Source organism: Neomonachus schauinslandi, chromosome 9 (assembly GCF_002201575.2).
Source record: "Neomonachus schauinslandi chromosome 9, ASM220157v2, whole genome shotgun sequence".
NCBI lineage: Eukaryota > Metazoa > Chordata > Mammalia > Carnivora > Phocidae > Neomonachus > Neomonachus schauinslandi.
Genome location: NC_058411.1, coordinates 45,229,850 through 45,250,082, shown reverse-complemented (window position 1 = coordinate 45,250,082; position 20,233 = coordinate 45,229,850). Strand labels below are relative to the sequence as shown.

Here is a 20,233-nt window from a genome sequence, read left to right as displayed (position 1 = left end):
CAAACATGCCTTCCAACAGGTATGTTTGTACTTATTTCCCAATTCTAGCAACATTGCTGGGACAGAGGGTATGTGCATTTTACATTCCTTCTAAGTCTCAGTTCAGTGACAATCCCAACTACCTTATATTCCTGATTGCCCAATTTAAAACATATTTGAAGTAGAAAGTTATTATAGGGTAAGATGAAGTAACATATTTAGTCAACAACAAAATAGAAGCTTGCTCAACTATACAGAACAGTAACAAAAATTATAAGGAGGAGAGAATTCAACAAGCATTACAGTCTTGGGCCACCTACTACAAATATTAAAAACCTCATGTAACTTTAGAATCTGCCTGATAACTTGGTTACTATAAATTACATCCTTACATATTCTTTTTTAAAAGAGTGCTAAAGTATTTAATCCATTTTAGAAAATTTCCCACCAAAATATCAATCTCATACCATACTTAGTAAACAAATTTCAGGTGAATTAAAAATAACAAATGTTAATATTACAGATTAGTTAAAATATATAAATATGAAAGAATTATATAAAAGTATAAAGGAAATATAGAAGAATTTTTCTAGTATTTGTGAAGATTTTCTTTACCAAGAATGAAAGCCCAGAACTGTAAAGTAAATAACAAGTTTGACTACATAAAAATGTAAAACTTTAGTACAGTAAAAAAGACCAAAAAATTAAAAACAAAATGCCAGTACAGGGAAAATATCTAACTTATCAGAATATTAGGTTATCACTAAAACACTGGAACTTTTTATTTTTTTAAAGATTTTATTTATTTATCTGACAGAGAGAGACAGTGAGAGCAGGAACACAAGCAGGGGGAGTGGGAGAGGGAGAAGCAGGCTTCGTGCCGTGGGGCTCCATCCCAGGACGCTGGGATCATGACCCGAGCCGAAGGCAGAGGCTTAACAACTGAGCCACCCAGGCGCCCCACACTGGAACTTTTTAAAAGCTTAATTCACAAACTCAATTCCCCAACCTATAAATATACCGTTTGGAATGGTTTTGTCTTCCAAATTCCTGGAACACTACTTTCTACAACTTTCATTTAGCGTTTATATATTACCTCCTTAAATACAGTAACTGTTTTTCAGTTAGCCTAAAAGCTTTTATTTTTTTTTAAAGATTTTATTTATTTTTTGACAGAGAGAGACAGCGAGAGAGGGAGCACAAGCAGGGGGAGTGGGAGAGGGAGAAGCAGGCTTCCTGTGGAGCAGGGAGCCTGATGTGGAGCTTGATCCCAGGACCGTGAGATCATGACCTGAGCCAAAGAGCCTAAAAACTTTTTTTTTTTTTAAAGATTTTATTTATTTATTTATTTGAGAGAGAGAGAGAGTGAGAGAGCACAAGAGGGGGGAGCGGGGGAGGGAGGAGCAGACTCCCCGCTGAGCAGGGAGCCCGATGCGGGACTCGATCCTGGGACTCCAGGATCATGACCTGAGCCGAAGGCAGTCGCTTAACCAACTGAGCCACCCAGGCGCCCCGAGCCTAAAAACTTCTTAAGAGTTAAGGATTTTCTTATTTTTTGGTATCTCCCAAGTCCAATCAGTACATGAGTAAGGGCATAAAAGTTACAAGACGTTCCTAACCTTACTGTGCCATTTCTTCAACCTTAAAATGAGTAATAACATAATGTGCAATGGGCTGTAGTGAGAATTAAGTGAGTTTCCACAAGTAAAATACACTAAATTTAATTTCCATGAGTATAATGTGTAAAATGGGCATACAGTAAGCACTACATTGTTTCCATTATCATCATCACCCCAGAATTTAAAAAACCAAGAATGAACTGAATTAGTTAAATTAGTTTACTTACTGACTGTGGGACTTATTTCCTAAGAAATGGATTTATAAATGTATGGCTGATAGACACATGGGAAACTGTAATGTCCAGTCCCTGTGTATGCCCAGGACTAAATAAATAACCATGTAATTTAATTAGTCATCTAGCTACCCAAAAGACACTGCCTGTGCTCCCCTATGCTCCTGCTGAATGCCACATGCTAAGTTAGGTTCTGATAACAAAAATGTGAGAGACAGTTCCATCATGCCGGGACCTCACAATTTAATAGGTAAGAACATGCAGTACAATACCAAACACAGAAAAGTCTGGTGTCTTAAAATAGAAGGATACCTAATTCAGGTTGGGAGATAATGGAAGGAAATCTGAGAAAGCTTCTTAAAAGGGCAAAACCTTAAAGGAAAAAGGTGAAAAGGCAAAGGGACCAGCATATGCAAAGCACAAAGATTTTAAGTAACCCACAGAAGTAATAATGTCTTAATTAATTGTGGTTTTCACAGAATACAGAAAAAAGGAACTAAATACTAAAAAACTGTCCAATTTTTTACAATGCAAAAAACTGAGCCCAGTTAAGGTATTGCCCCTTTTTTATTCTTCCGGAGCAGAGAACCAGCCTTCCTTTTTACTGATGCATCTATTAACACCTGACACGATGATTTGCACATGACAGACCCTAGAGGTGATTTCATGACTGAGGGAAAAAAAGCTGAAGGAGAGTTTTTTAAAGTTGATCACTCTCCTGACCTATGTAAACCATTTGTCAAAAAACCACAAACATATAGACACAGCCACGGTTTTCACACTATGCCTCTGCTTAGTCTAACAAAGTCTCACCTGATCCAGGAGTGATAAGAGGCCCCTCTAATTCAAGTGCCTCATCTTCAGACTGGTCATCTAACTTTTTCTTTTTTTTCTTAGTTGGATCTCTGGGTTTTTTCAAGAGAGAAAGTTCTTCAGGGTGTCTGATATCTGTTAAAATTAGAAGAAAGATTATTTAGTAGCATAATGGAAAATTTAAATACTTTACATCTGGTAAATCCATCTATTAATCCATTCCAATATAAGAATTCATAATTTCCATCTGTGTATGTATGTGTTTATGTTTTGCCAGATGTGAATGCCATGCAAGACTTAAGTATGGCACTTCTACAAATAATCTACCAAAGCATTCAATTCATAACCATTTAATGAATGTAGGAGCCTTGAAGTGGAGAGATAACAATCTATTAGGGTACAGAGAGAAAATATTAGAACTTATTTATATATTTATTTTTTTAACTAAAACCATAAAAAAAATTAAATTTATATCCTAGCCACAGCAACTAGGCAAGAAAAACAAAAACATACCAATTGGAAAGGAAGAAGTGAAACTGTCACTGTTTGCAGATGACATGATACTATATATAGAAAACCTTAACTACTCCATCAAAAACCATTGGAACTAATAAACTAGTAAAATTCAGTGAAGTAGCAAGGTAAAAAAAATCAATATACAAAAACCTGTTGTGTTCTTTTCGGGGCACGTGGGTGGCTAAGTCCGTTAAGCATCTGCCTTCGGCTCAGGTCATGATCCCCTTCCCCCACTCATGTTCTCTCTTGCTATCTCTCTCTCAAATAAATAAATAAAATCTTTAAAAAAAAGGTTGTGTTTCTCTACATAAACTATGAGAAACAGAAATTGAGAAAACTGATCCCATTCACAACTACATCAAAAAAGTAAAATACCTAGGAATAAATTTTTGAGTTTTTTAGACTTTTTTTTTTTAAACGATTTTATTTATTTATGAGAGAGAGAGAGGGTGCATGCATGGGAGCATGAGCATGGGGAAGGGCAGAGGAGGAGGAAGAAGGACAAGCAGACTCTGTGATGAGCACAGAGCCCATTGCAGGGCTGGATCTCATGACCCTGAGATCATGACCTGAGCCAAAACCAAGAGTCAGATGTTCAACTGACTGAGCTACCTAGGCACCCTTCTAAGAATAAATTTAACCAAGGAAGTGAAAGACCTGTACAATGAAAACTATAAAGACTTGATGAAAAAAAAATAAAGACACAAATAAATGGAAAGATATTCTGTGTTTGTGGTTTGGAAGAATCAATATTAATAAAATAGCCATATTACAGATTTAATGCAATTCCTATCGAAATTCTAATAATTCTAATGATATTTTTCACAGAACTAGAACAAATAATTCTAAAATTTGTATGGAACCAAAGAAGACCCTGACCAGCAAAAACAATCCTGATAAAGAAGAACAAAGGCGAAGGTATACACTGCTTGATTTTAAACTATACTACAGGGCGCCTGGGTGGCTTAGTCGTTGGGTGTCTGCCTTTGGCTCAGGTCATGATCCTAGGGTCCTGGGATTGAGCCCTGCATCGGGCTCCCTGCTAGGCAGGAAGCCTGCTTCTCCCTCTCCCACTCCTCCTGCTTGTGTTCCCTCTCTCGCTGTCAATCTCTCCGTCAAATAAATAAATTAAAAAAAAAAATCTTGGGGCACCTGGATGGCTCAGATGGTTAAATGTCTGCCTTCGGCTCAGGTCATGATCCCAGGGTCCTGGGATCGAGTCCCGCATCGGGCTCCCTGCTCCTTGGGAGCCTGCTTCTCCCTCTGCCTTTCTCTCTATCTCTCATGAATAAATAAAATAAAATCTTTAAAAAAAAAATCTTAAAAAAAAATAAACTATACTACAAAGCCGTAGTAATCAAAACTGTACAGTATTCGCATAAAAATGGACATATAAATCAATGGAACAGAATAAAGAGCCTGAGAATATATACATACATATGTGGTCAATTAATTTATGACAAAGCTAAGCATATACAATGGGAAAAGGATGGTCTTCTCAGTAAATGATGCTGGGAAAACTGGACAGCTATATTCAAAAGAATGAAACTGAACCATATACAAAAATTCACTCAAAATGGATTAAAGACTTGAATGTAAGACCTGAAACCATAAACTCCTAGAAGAAAACATGTGGTAAGCTCTTTGACATCAGTCTTAGCAATTTTTTTTTTTTTTGATCTGACTCCAAAGACAAGGGAAACAAAATAAACAAATGAGACTGCATCAAACTAAAAAGCTTCTACATAGCAAAGGAAACCAAAAATATCAAAAGACAACCTACTGAATAGAAGATATTTGCAAATCATATATCCAATAACAGATTAATACCCAAAATAAGTAAACAATTCATACAACCCAGTAACAGGAAAGCAAACAATCCAATTAGAGGATCTGAATAGACATTTTTCCAAAGAAGACAGACACATAGCCAACAGGCACATGAAAAGATGCTCAACATCACTCATCACCAGGGAAATGCAAATCAAAACCACAATGAGATTATCACCTTACACCTGTCCGAATGGTTATTATAAAAAAAAAAAAATTAAGTGTTAGAATATGGAGAAAAGGGAAATCTTGTGCACTGTTTAGGAATGTAAACTGGTGCAGCCACTATGGAAAACAGTATGAAGGTCCCTCAAAAACTTAAAACTAGGGGCGCCTGGGTGGCTCAGTTGGTTAAGCGACTGCCTTCGGCTCGGGTCATGATCCTGGAGTCCCGGGATCGAGTCCCACGTCGGGCTCCCTGCTCAGCGGGGAGTCTGCTTCTCCCTCTGACCCTCCTCCCTCTCATGCTCTCTGTCTCTCATTCTCTCTCTCGCAAAAAAAAAAAAAAACAAAAACAAAACTTAAAACTAGAACTAAGATTATCATCTAACAGTTCCATTACTGGGCATCTATCCAAAGATAACAAAAAAACACTAATCCAAAAAGGTTTATGTTTATTGAAGCATTATTTCTAATAGCCAAGATATAGAAGCAACCTAAGTGTCCACTGATAGATGAATGGATAAAGAAGATGTGGTGTACACGTACAGACATACACACACACACACACACACACAAAGAGGAATATTACTCAACCACAAAAAAGAACAAAATCTTGCCATTTGCAGCAACATGGATGGACCTAGAGGATATTATGCTAAGTGAAATGAGTAAGAGAAAGACAAATACCACAATTTTATTTATATGTGGAATGTAAAAAACAAAACCAAACCAAACCAAGATGCAGAGATACAGAGAACAAATTGGTGTTTGCTAGCAGAGAGGGGAGTTGTGAGGGGGCAGGTGCAATGGGTGGAGGGGGATCAAGAAGTACAAGTTCTGGGCGCCTGGGTGGCTCAGTTGGTTGAGCGACTGCCTTCGGCTCAGGTCATGATCCTGGAGTCCCGGGATCGAGTCCCGCATCGGGCTCCCGGCTCAGCAGGGAGTCTGCTTCTCCCTCTGACCCTCTCCCCTCTCATGCTGTTTCTCTCTCTCTCAAATAAATAAATAAATAAAATCTTTAAAAAAAAAAAAAAAAAAAAAAAAGAAGTACAAGTTCTGTGACGCCTGGGTGGCTCAGTCGGTTAAGCATCTGCCTTTGGCTCAGGTCATGATCCCAGGGTCCTGGGATGGAGTCCCACATCGGGCTCCCTGCTCGGCAGGGAGTCTGCTTCTCCCTCTGCCTGCCGCTCCTCCTACTTGTGCGCTCTCTCTGACAAATAAATAAAAACCTTAAAAAAAAAAAAGTACAAGTTCCCAGTTATAAAATAGATAAGCCACAGGGATGTGATATGCAGCATGGGGAATACAGTCAATAATACAGTATTAATTTTGTATGGTGACGGATGGTAAGCAGAATGAATATGATGGTCATTTTGCAATGTATGTAAGTGTTGATTCACTATGCTGTACACTTGATACTATTATAATATTTATGTCAATTATGCCTCAATTTTTTAAAAAAGCTTTATATTATTGGGTAGCCTATATTCATTCTGTATGTTGTAAGTTACACATGACATATGAAGTAAATGTAAATACTTTCATATCATTACCAAATTTCCAAGTTTTAATTGATTCAACCCCTTCTACCTTGTAGAAATGACATGTTTCTGTGTTTATCTTATTCATATGAAGAATCTGGTAAGAGGCAAAAATGTTAAACGAAAGTAACAAAAAGAATTAACAATGACCCATATGAATAGTTATATAACATTATATTTAATATTACATACCATGTCCATGAATTGCAAGAATTGTTAAGAAGTCAGTTTTCCCTAAATTGAACTAAAGATTCAATGGAATCCGAGTCAAAATCCAAACCTGCTCTTTTATACAAGATGGAAAGCTGACTGTAAAATATGTGTGGAAATGAAAACAAACAGAATAGTCCAAGCAATTTTTAAAAAGACTAAAGTTGGAGGGACTACTCGACATCATATAGCTACAGCAATCAAGACAGTGCAATTATGAGCTAAATGATAAGATGTATATATGAAGAGGACCCAGAAGCAGATCCATATATAGGTGGTCAATTATTCTGGACAAAGGTGCCATGGCAATTCAAGAGGAAAGGAAAATTTTACCAATAAATGATGCTAAATGAGAGATTCATAGATTAAAAAAAAACACATTAGCCCTTATCTAATATATAAAAATTAATTCTAAATGGATCATAGACCTAAAAGAAAATATAAGTAGACAAAGATTTCTTACATAGAACACATACACTCCACAAAAAATTATCCTTTATTAAAAAACAAAACTAACAGGAGCACCTGGGTGGCTTAGTTGGTTAAGCATCAGGGAAATGCAAGTTAAAACTATGACAAGTATTATATACCCATCAGAGTAGCCAACATTAACGAGACTGCTAACAGCCAGTGTTGGTGAGGATGTGGGGGCACTGGAACTCTCATACCCAGCCAGTGAGAATGGGAAATGAGACAATTTTTTCAAAAGTTTGGCAGTTTCTTATAAAGTTAAACATATACAACTTCACCATTCTACTTCTACTTATTTACTCAAGAAAATGAAAAGCACATATGTAACAGCTGTACTCACTAAAGCCAAAACTAGAAACAACCCAAATTGATAAACAAAATGTGGTATTTTCATATCAGTGGAATACTACTCACAATGGAACACAACTCATCAGTAAAAAGAAACAATGGAGACATACAATAACATGAATGTATCTCAAAATCCTTCCTTAAGTGGAAGAAGCCAACTAAAAAGGCATATACAGTATATGATTCTGTTCATAAAATTCCAGAAAATGAAAATAAATCTGTGTGACAGAGAAAATAAATGGTTGTCTGACTAAAGTTTGAGGGCTAATGGAAATATTCTCTATCCTGTGGTATAGTTTCACAGATGTAAACATCTGTGAAAACTCATCAAATTGTATACTTTAAATGGGTACAGTTTATTGTACACCAATTATACCAAAATTAGGTTAATTTAAAAATAAAGAGTGTAAAGAGAAGGAGAGCCAAGAAAAACCAAAAATGAAAAATGCAGCAGAAAGGAGAAGCAGCACTATACTCACTGTCTGTCAGTGTCGTAAGTAGAACAGACAACAAAATGCAAACCACTGCATAACTTGTAATGCTACAGATTGCTAAAAATTACTAGATCAGATGGGAGTTTTACATGCGGCAGTTTCTATCTTCAGGAGCTCACAATATCCACTAGATTCAATCCAGTATTACAAATTCAGGAAGCTTTTTGTTTGTAGGGGACCTAAAACCAGGATGGAGCAGACTGCTGTAGAGCTGGTGAGACACAATTTGAGGCAGAAGCACACAGCCAACTAGCTGCATTCAGATCTCAGCTCCACTACTTATTGTGACATTGGACAAGCTTACTCAGCTTGCCAGTGTCTGAGTTTTCTCATCTGTAAAATGAGAATAATAGTACCTCAGAAGGTTGTTGTGAAAATCAAATGATTAATACGGGTAACATTCCCTGAACAAGGCCTGGCACATAACAAGTACTTCGTTAAGTACTGGGTATTAATGTTTTTCTCTAGTTAAAAAAATATGCAATTATGGTAGAAACTTGGAAATGACAAAAGTATAAATGAGTCATTTAAAACCCATTCTTGAAAAATGGAATATGGCTATGTAAATAAGGGACTATGTTAATAGATATATAAAATTCTACTGTGTAAATGTAGCATAATTTAACCATTCTTCTAATACTGAGCCCATTATAAATAATGATTTTACAAACATCTATCTGTGTACGTATTTTTCCACATTTTATTTCTTCAAGAATTCACTGGAGTGGAATTACTAGATCAAAGGTTATAATAATTTTAAGGCAAAAGTGGAGCAAGTTGGGCACATGTGTTTTTTAAAGCTTTGCTTACTTGATTTTTTATTTCCTTGTTTTAATTTACATTTATTTACTAGTGATGTACATCTCAAGAGTTTTTAGCCATTTATATTTCCTTCACTGATTTTTCTATTAGGTTTCTTCATTTTTTTTCTATTAGGTTTCTTCAAATCAGAGTTAATTTTCATGTAAATTGGATGGTAGCAATCACTGCAAACCACATTGGAGTTTCTTTTTTAAAAAAATCTATTTTAGGGGCACCTGGGTGGCTCAGTCGGTTAAACGTCTGCCTTCAGCTCAGGTCATGATCCTGGGGTCCTGGGATAAAGCCCGGCGTATGGCTCCCCACTCAGCGGAAAGTCTGCTTCTCCCCCTCCCTCTGCTGCTCATGCTCTCTCTCTCATTGTCTCTCTCTCGAATAAATAAAATCGTTTAAAAAAATCTGTATTATGTACACCTCATCCCATGTTTAAAAAATAAGTCCAAAACTTTTACTAACTATATGTTGTTTTTTTCTGTTTCTGTATTGGTTATCTGAATTTTACTATTATGAACACTCTGGTACAGGTCAGGTTTTTGTTTTGTCCTCTATTTTACAGGCTATTTTCTGGGGAATGTTTTTCTGAAACACAAAAACAGAATTACCAGAAAAACTGTCCTGAACAGGGCGCCTGGGTGGCTCCGTTGGTTAAGCGACTGCCTTCGGCTCAGGTCATGATCCTGGAGTCCCGGGATCGAGTCCCGCATCAGGCTCCCTGCTCAGCAGGGAGTCTGCTTCTCCCTCTGACCCTCCCCCCTCTCATGTGCTCTCTCTCATTCTCTCTCTCTCAAATAAATAAATAAAATCTTTTAAAAAAATAAATAAATAAATAAATAAATGCTTGCTCCTTAAATTGTTGCTTTCTTTTTAAAAAAAGCTTTCAGGCATGTCTGATTTCTTTATTTTTTAAAAAGATTTATTTATTTGAGAGAGAGAAAAAGTTAACACGAGCAGGGGTGGGGAGGGGCAGAGGGAGACAGGGAGAGAAGAATCCCAAGCAGACTCCGAGATGAATGCAGAACCCCATGCAGGGCTTGATCCCCGGACCCTGAGATCATGACCTGAGCTGAAATCAAGAGTAGGCCACTTGACCAACTGAGCCACCTAGGCATTCCTTGATTTGTTTTTAAAGTTCAAAATAGTTTAGCATATTCTTTAGCTAAAGTTACCTAATTAAAAATCAAAGATTCTCTTCATTCTTGTATATTCCAGGTAAAAAGAAGTTAACTTATCCTCAAATGTAATTTTTGAGATTTAATGCATTACCATTAATTGCTTTATGTAGATTCACAACTCAGAATATACTTCAAGTATATTTTTGAGTCATATTTAATAGAACTGAATCATTATTTCCTATTATTTACTTTTAAAATAAACAAAATTTAACATTCTGAGACCTAATCACTTATGAGTTACACTTTCAATTCTCAGTATACCCTCAGCTTTAAATGCCATCCTGCCATGTTGGGAGATAAGAAAGGCATTACATAATCCCAAGCTTCGGAATAATCACTACTTCACTATCAAGTGTCAGGTAGGGTGGTGGTAGTAATCTATCTCCACCCACCATTCATCCCCTCAAAGTAAATCATGCACTGGTATAGGGTGAAAAATCTAAAAAAGTATAAAAGGACATACAGTGAGTCACGCCTAAGATACAGGACATGTTTCTACCACAGTTCACCATAGTCAGGTTTAGTGGGAGAGGGGAAAGCACACACGTTTAATTTGCATTCCAAATGTTTCTGCCATGTGCCTTCTGCTTCAGAATCACTATTTCACATGATTCATCCTTTGAGATTTTTGTTCCTAGGTCATTTCCTGTCCAGCTCACAAACCAGCTATTAATGTTATTAGAAGAATGAATATTGTTAAGTGTAAACTAGCTTTTGGGTCAGTCATAAGCATATAAAAAAGTTCTTAACTGTATGTGTCCATGAGAATTGCTTGTGAAGTTAAAAATACTACTAAAAATATATGCTTCAGTCATACCCTCATATACTCTTAGTGACTCAGGGCTTCCAGCAGCTTGTTTTATAAAAGCTCTAGTGATGGCCGTTAACTAGACTTACAGTGGTGATAATTTCATAATGTATACAAATATTAAATCATTTTACATACCTGAAACGAATATTATGTTATATGTCAATTATATCTCAAAAAAAAAAAAAAAAGCTCCATAGGTAATTTTGATTCCAACTTCTTGACAACTAGTAGCTTAAGTAAAGGGGAAGGGCAGCAGGGGGTAGAGAATAACATTTCTCAAATGATAGGCAGTTCTACATTGGAACAGGGTAGCCACTGACTATACATGAAGTCTACAAATAAGTTTTCATTTCATTATAACAAAAAAGTAAACCTCCATCTCCACATAATATACTAATTATTTCATTCATACAGGAATTTAGGACTGATTTACTTACCGTGCCTTGTATCAAGAAAGAATTAAACTGGTGAATTTAGAAATCTGAATCACATGTAAAAGTGGGCCTGGTGAAGAGCATTAAGTAATTAAACAAAGTTTATACTTAACTAAAATACACCTGGAGGACTATTTTAAAATGGGTATACCAAATTACAGTGCTGTCTTTCATTCATGCTAAATTTTATACTTCAAAAATAAATACAAACTAGCATTTATGAATCACTCTACAAAGTAATGATCTAGGACCTCTTTATAACACAAAGATATAATATATAGCAATGAAATGTAATGTTCAAAATCAGTATGTTAACAAGTAGAAGACAAATCTGGTGGAAGATGGGACTACATAAATGCTATATGTATGTACCAGAAACTATGCGGTGAGGAAGTGGGGAACTGAGGAGCACAGAAGGGTTTTCAGGTAAGATAATCAGATTTTAGTTTAAAATAAATTTTGGGGGCGCCTGGGGGGCTCAGTCGGTAAGCATCTGCCTTCGGCTCAGATCATCATCCCGGGCTCCTGGAATGGAGTCCCGCACTGGGCTCCCTGCTCAGCGGGAAGCCTGGTTCTCCCTCTCCCTCTGCCCCGGCTTGTGTTCCCTCTCTCACTATCTCTCTCTCCCTGTCAAATAAATAAATAAAATCTTTTAAAATTAATTAATTTTGTTTTGAGAATTTGTTAAACATGTATACTGAGCTTGTGCATTTATTTTCAATCCTCTCCAAAATCATACTAAAGAAATAAGTAAAATATGTACTTTTAAGGACAAAAAGAATGGAAGAAAACATCACATTAAAAAAAGAAAAATTTTGGGAGACAGAAGCCAGATTGGAAGAGTAACAGATGACTAAAAAAAGGAAAAAAAATAAAATCAAGGTGTTTGCAAAAGGAAATACCAATGGGAAACACACTGACTCATAGTGCCAAACATCAAGCATGACCAAGCACTGAAAATAGACCAAAAAAAAAAAAAAAATCCTGTCCCATACTGAATTAAACCTACCCCTTAAATACATGCCCTTTAGGATCCCTTAGAGGAGAATCTAAACAGCCCTAGGGAACAATCTTTTAGATACAGACATTTGATAAAGCTTGCTCAATGTCTAAATACCCCAGAGAGGGGTAACAAGCTAAACCTCATTCAATGTAGGACTTCCTATTGGTATTTGTAATGCACTATTATTAAATATATGAATGGACAATGATTGACAGACATGTGAGAAAGGACTCTGTGTTAGGTCTACAGTTCTGGAGCTAACTCCTTAAAATTTCTGTCCCTGATTATACAATTATACACTAATCTAGGGACTGTTGTGAAGAGGCTTTGCAAATGGAATTAAGGCTACTAATCATCTGATTTAAGAAAGATTACCCTGGATTCTCTCCATGGGTCCAATGTAATCATATCAGGCCTGCCAAATAGAAGAGGAAGGCAGGAGAGGTAAGCACAGGAAAGATGAGACTGAAGGAGAGGTCAGACAGATGTGAAGAGTAGGAAGGACTGGCGTTGCTACTGCTGTTTTTGAAGACAAAGAAGCACATGTTAAGGAATTTGGGAGACCTCTAGAAGCTGAGAATGACCTTTGGTAGGCAATCTAGGAGAAACCCTGGTCCTATAGCCACATGGAACCAAATTCTACCATGAATTCTTTCTCATAGCCTTCAGGAGGAACACAGCCTTGCTGACACCTTACTTTCAGCTTTGTAAGACTAACTAGAACACCCATCTGAGCCACACTGTGCCCAGACTTTTAAACTACATGAACAGTGAGATAACAAATATGTGTTGTTTTAAGCTGCTAAATTTATGGTAAAATTTGCTACAGCAGCAATGGAATGCATGCACAGAGTTTCTAACATGAAAAACACCAAATGAAAAGGAAAAGAAAAACAACTCAGGGAACCAGAGATACTGCAGGAAGCAGACGAACAAAACCAAACCTTCTTAAATACAATTCTCAGAAAGATGATGACATCTGTGACAGATGACTAGCATGTTATAAAGAATAACTAGAGATTAACAAAGAGATCTTTGGAGATACAGCGAAAACAGTTCTAAGGAGTGCCTGGCTCAGCTGGCAGAGCATGTGACTCTTGATCTCAGGGTTTTAAGTTCGAGCCCCACACTGGGTGTGAAGATTACTTAGAAAAGACTACTTAGAAAAATTTAAAAAGAAATTCTTTAAAAAAAAAAAAAAAAAACAGTTCTAAGAGGGAAATATATAGTATTATTTAGGCCTACGTCAAGGAACAAAAAAGGTCAAGTGAACAATCTAATCTTACACATAAAGGAACTAGAAAAAGAACAAAGCCCAAGGTAAGTAGAAGAAAGTAAGATTAGAGCAGAAATAAATGACATAGAGACTAAAAAAAAAAAAAAAGAACAAAAATCAATGAAATGAAGAAGTGGTTCTATGAAAAGATAAACAAAATTGATAATCCCTTAGACTCATCAAGAAAAAAAGAGAAAGGACCCAAATAAATAAAATCAGAAATGAAAGAGAAGTAAAAACTGACCCCACAGAAATGCAAAGGATTATTAAGAAAATACTACTATGAAAAATTATATGCCAACAAATTGAACAGCCTAGGAAAAAACAGATAAATTTCCAGAAAAATACTATCTTCTAAAACTGAATCAAAGGGGCGCCTGGGTGGCTCAGTCGTTAAGCGTCTGCCTTCGGCTCAGGTCATGATCCCAGGGTCCTGGGATCGAGCCCCGCATCAGGCTCCCTGCTCAGTGGGAGGCCTGCTTCTTCCTCTCCCACTCTCCCTGCTTGTGTTCCCTCTCTCTCTCTGTCAAAATAAATAAAATTTTTTAAAAAAATAAAAATAAAAATAAAACTGAATCAAGAAGAAATAGAAAATCCAAACAGACTACTCATAAGTAAATTGAATAGGTAATCAAAAACCTACCGAAGTCCAGGACCAGATGGATTCACAAGTAAATTCTACCAAACATTTAAAGAAGAGTTAATACCTATTCTCCTCAAAGTATTTCAAAAAATAGAAGAGGAAGGGAAAGTTCCAAACATATATCATGAGACCAGAATTACCCAGATACCAAAACCAGAAAAAGACACCACAAAAAAAAGAAAACTACAGGCCAATATCCCTGATGAACGGATGCAAAATCCTCAACAAAATATTAGCAAACCACTTTCAACAATACATTAAAAATATCATTCACCACAATCAAGTGGGATTTGTTCTGGGGATGCAAGGATGGTTCAACACTCACAAATCCATCAAAAATTTAATAAAGATTACCCTGGATTCTCTCCATGGGTCCAATGTAATCATATCAGGCCTGCCAAATAGAAGAGGAAGGCAGGAGAGGTAAGCACAGGAAAGATGAGACTGAAGGAGAGGTCAGACAGATGTGAAGAGTAGGAAGGACTGGCGTTACACCATATCAACGACGATACACCATATCAACAAAATGAAGGATAAAAATTATATAATCACCTCAATTGATGCAGAAAAAACATCTGACAAAATTCAACATCCATTCCTGATAAAATTCTCAAAAAAGTGGGTTTAGGGAGAACATACACCTCAACATAATAAAGGCCACCTATGAAAAACTCATAACTAACAGTATACTCAGTGGTAAAAAAAAAAAAAAAAAACTGAGAGCTTTGCCTCTAAGATCAGGAACAAGATACCACTTTTTTTTTTTTTTTAAAGATTTTATTTATTTATTTGAGAGAGAGCACATGAGAGGGGGGAGGGTCAGAGGGAGAAGCAGACTCCCTGCCGAGCAGGGAGCCTGATGCGGGACTCGATCCAGGGACTCCAGGACCATGACCTGAGCCGAAGGCAGTCGCTTAACCAACTGAGCCACCCAGACGCCCAAGATACCACTTTTATTCAACATAATACTGGAAGTACTAGAAACAGCAATCACAAATAAGAGACGTCCATATTGGTACAGAAGAAGTTAAACTGTCACTATTTGCAGATGACATGATACTATACATAGAAAATCCTACTGACTTCGCCAAATAACTAAGAGAAGTAAGCAGTAAAACTGCAGGATACAAAATACCCAGAAATCAGTAGCATTTCTATATACTAGTAACAAAGTAGCAGAAAGAGAAACAGTGGACAGTTGTTAAGAAAACAACTCCGCTTATAATTGCACCAAAAAGAATAAAATACCTAGGAATAAACTTAGAGGTAAAAGACCTGTACTATAAAACAGATGAAGAAACTAAAGATGACACAAACAACTGGAAAGATATTCCATGTTCATGGATTAGAAGAATATTGCTAAAATGTCCATACCACCCAAAGCAATCTACAGATTAATGCAATCTCTATCAAAATACCAACATCATTTTCACAAAAATAGGACAAATAATACTAAAATTTGTATGTAACCACAAAAGACCCTGAATAGCCAAAGCAATCTAGAAAGAAAAACAAAGCTGAAGGTATCACAATTCCCGATTTCAAGATATACTACAAAGCTATAATAATCAAAACATAAAAATAGCATTAAAATGGCATAAAAGGGGTGCCTGGGCGGCTCAGTGGGGTAAGTGTCTGCCTACGGCTCAGGCCATGATCCCAGGATCCTGGGATCAAGCCCTGCATCAGGCTCCCTGCTCAGCGGGGAATCTGCTTCTCCCTCTCCCTCTGCCTCCTCCCCCTGCTTGTGCTCTCTCTCTCTGCCAAATCAATTAAAATAAATAAAAAATAAATCTTTAAATTAAAAAAAGGCATAAAAATAGAGGCACTGGCATAAAAATAGATGCACTGATCAATGGAACAGAATAGAGCCCAGAAATAAACCCATGCTTATATGATCAATTAATCTGTGACAAAGGAAGCAAAAAAAATAAATAAAAATATATGGAAAAGACAGTCTCTTCAATAAATGGTGCCGGAAAAACTGGACAACTATGTGTAAAAAATGAAACTGGATTACTTTCTAACACGTATATAAAAACAAACTCAAAATGGATTAAAGACCTAAACATGAAACCTGAAACCATAAAAATCTAGAAGAGAACACAGGCATTCTCTGACAGCGACCATAGCAACATTTTTCTGGCTATGTCTTCTGAGGCAAGAGAGACAAAAGCAAAAATAAACTGAGACGACACTAAAATAAAAAGCTATTGCACAGCAAAGGAAACCATCAACAAAACAAAAAGGCATACTGAATGGGAGAAGATATTTGCAAATGATTTATCCAATAAAGAGTTAAAATCCAAAATATATAAAGAACTTCTACAACTCGACACCAAAAACAATCCAATTAAAAAATGGGTAGAGAACCTGCATAGACATTTTCCCAAAGACCTACAGATAGCCAAAAGACACATGGAAAGACGCTCAATACCACTAATCTTCAGGAAAATGAAAATCAAAATCACAATGAGATATCACCTAACACCCGGTCAGAAAGATTAAAATGAAAAAGACAAGTAACAAGTGTTAGAAAGGCTGTGGAGAACAAGGAACCCTCATGTACTTTTGGTGGGAATGTAAATTGGTAAACCCACTGTAGAAATCAGTATGGAGTTTCCTCAAAAAGTAAAAAATAGAACTACCCTATGATCCAATAATTCCACTACTGGATCATTCACCACAATCTACTAAGTATTTGCCCAAAGAAAATGAAAACACTAATCCAAAAAAATACATGCACCACTGTTTATTTGCAGCATTATTTACAATAGCTAAGATATGGAAACAACTTGTTTCCAGTGATAAATGAATGGACAGGGAAGATGTGGAGTGCATATATATGTGTGGATACACACGCGCGCACACACACACACTCAGGAATATTATGCAGGCATAAAAAGGATGAAATCCTCCATTTGCAACAACATGGATGAACCTAGAAGGTACTGTGCTAAGTGAAATGAGACTGAGAAATACTATATGATTTCACTCGTGTGCAATCTAAAAAAAAAAAAATGAATAAACAAAAAGAATCAGATCTATAAATACAGAGAACTAACTGATGGTTGGGGGGGGTTGGGCAAAATGGGTGAAGAGGAATGGGAGATACAGACTTCCAGTTATGGGATGAATAATAAGCCACGTGAATAAAAGGCACAGCATAGAAATACAGTCAATGATATTGAAATAGCATGTATGGTAGCTACTCTTGTGGTAATCACAGCATAATGTATAAACTTGTTTGATCTCTAAGTTGTATGCCTGATACTAATATAACATTGGGGCTCGATCCCAGGACCCCAGGATCATGACCTGAGCTGAAGGCAGACTGAGCCACCCAGGTGCTCCCCCCACCCCCTTTTTAAAGGTTTTATTTATTTATTTATTTGAGAGAGTGAGAGCGAGAGAGAGAGGAAGGTCCTTTTTCTTCAAACTCTTTTTTTCTTTTTGGTTGAGGTTCTACTTTATATAAAGTCCACAAATCTTAAATGTATTCATGAATACTTGGGTAACAAACATCCAGATAAAAATACAAAACAACTGAAATTTAATTCTGCTAGCCACAATAAAAAATCCAATGGAAGACATTAAGTCAGGTAAAAGGATCAATCCAACAACAATGTCTAATTATTAGTTACAGAAAGAACAGAGAAAACAAAAGGGAAGAATTAGGGCATATTACCATGAAATTTCAACATGGCAGGGAAAAGATCCTAAAACTAATTTCCAGAGGAAAAAAGCAGCTTACAAAAGGATGAAAACAAAAATTAACACTATCAGGCCTATTAATAGCAATGCTGGAAGCAAAAACATAACAATGACTTCCCAATTTTGAGGAAAAATGATTTTCACCTCAAAAATTTATATCCCATTCACCTTTTTCTTACTATGCTGATGGAGGAGCTAGTCCACCAAAGTAAGTGAGCAAATCAATACTGAGAAAATGCAAGTATCAAATATGAGAGAGGAGAAGACATTTTGCTTGGACAGTGGTGAAGAGAAGTCCTGGAGCTACGACTATACAGCTTAGCCTAGAAAGCATCCACTTCAGACTGGAGCAGGAGGATGGAGGCTTCAGACTGTGTCTAGGAAGAAAAAAAAGGGGGCAGGGAGGAGATTACTATAGAGAATATAGAATGCAGAAGAATCAGCAATGGATATAGGCTGAAAACTAAGTAAATGATAAACAAGTAGGCATATGAGATAAAGTATACACTTTGGTTCACCAAGTAAAAAGATTTACCTTGTTGAAATAATGTAAATAATAATTAGTCAAATATTATAATAGTTCTAAGAAAAGGGAAAAGAAACATCTGGGTAAAAAGCAGTGAAAAGATACCTAAAACTAATAAATCAAGAAATAACAAATAATTAACAAAAATAACAAATAATTACATTATTTAGAATTATGGAAATAAACAATACAAGAGTAAAAAGTGGCACTACTGTGATTAGGAGCTGGGGAGAAAGAGGGCAGAAAAGTGGTTTTATGTTTTAAGCCCCCTTTTTTTTCAAGTTTTAAATTCCAGTTACTTAACATAAAGTGTAATACTAGTTTCAGGTATAGAATTTAGTGATTCATCACTTATATACAACACCCAGTGCTCGTCACAACAAGTGACCTCCATAATGCCCATCACCTATTTAACCTACTCCTCTGCCCTATGTCATAAGCTCCCCCCCCTTTTAAAGATTTATTTAAGAGAGAGAGAGAGCGTGCACACAAGAGGTGGGGGGAGAGGGGCAGAGGGAGAAGGAGAGAGAATCTCAAGCAGACTCCGCACTGAACTCGGAGCCAGACACGGGGCTTGATCCCACAACCCCGAGATTATGACCTGAGCCGAAATCAAGAACCGGGCATTCAACTGACTGAACCACTCAGGCACCCCCGCCCCCACCTTTTTAAAAGATTTTACTTATTTGAGGGGCGCCAGGATGGCTCAGTTGGTTAAGCATCTGCCTTCAGCTCAGGTCATGATCCAAGTCCTGGGATTGAGCCCCGCATCGGGAGGGAGAAGCAGGGAGCCCGCTTTTCCCTCTCCCTCTGCTGCTCCCCCTGCTTGTGCTCTCTCTGTTAAGTAAATAAATAAAATCTTTAAAAAAAAAAAAAAGATTTTATTTATTTGAGAGAGAGCATGCATAAGCGGGGGTGGGGGAAGGGGGGAGGGACAAGCAGACTCCCCATTGAGCGTGGACCCCCCCCCCCCAAACGGGGGGCTTGATCCCAGAACGCTGAGATCATAACCTGAGCCAAAAAAGATGCTCAACCTACTAAGCTACCTAGGCGCCCTTGTCATAAGCCCTTTTAACTTTAACTCTGTATCTGCTGCTCTGATTAAAAAAGAAATTCAAAATCGTTCTGCTTACCGTGTAAAGTATGTATTGGAAGGAACAAGAATGAATAGAGGAGGCTGCTGAACAGTCTAGGGGAGAGATGGTAGCAGTGTGGTCTATTAGAGCAGTAGGGATGGTAGAGACAGAAAGATGTGAAAAGATTCAAGATCTATCCAGGAGGCAAAATGAACACTTCTAGGTGAATGAGATGACTAGGTGAGAAAGACAGTGGTGCTAAGGATGAATGACGCCCAAGTTTCTGGTATGTTTATCTGGGATGGTGGTGCTTTTTACTACTATGGAGACTTCTGAGGGACAGAGTGTGGAGAACTACAGAGATTTCAGAAGGAATAGCATGAGTTCAGTTTTGAACATACTTAATTTGAAATTTCCATGGATTATTAAACATAATGAGCAAATGATGGCTTTCTAGAAAGGTATAATGCTGGAAGAAAATGAAAGAATGGAGGGTCTCAACTAAGAATGGAGTAACAGGAACTTGATTTACCCTCCTGCTTT

At 37.0% G+C, this 20,233-nt stretch overlaps 1 protein-coding gene across 2 annotated transcripts in view; it reads right to left on the bottom strand.

Annotated features, from left to right (window-relative positions):
• The window catches only part of FERMT2 (FERM domain containing kindlin 2), an 87,837-nt gene that overhangs the window by 24,972 nt on the left and 42,632 nt on the right, over nucleotides 1–20,233 (bottom strand). For both annotated transcript variants that reach the window (XM_044918402.1, XM_021701540.1), the window contains exon 4: nucleotides 2,645–2,779. In XM_044918402.1, coding sequence (XP_044774337.1) covers nucleotides 2,645–2,779 — 135 coding nt within the window. The remainder of the gene's footprint in view (nucleotides 1–2,644; nucleotides 2,780–20,233) is intronic.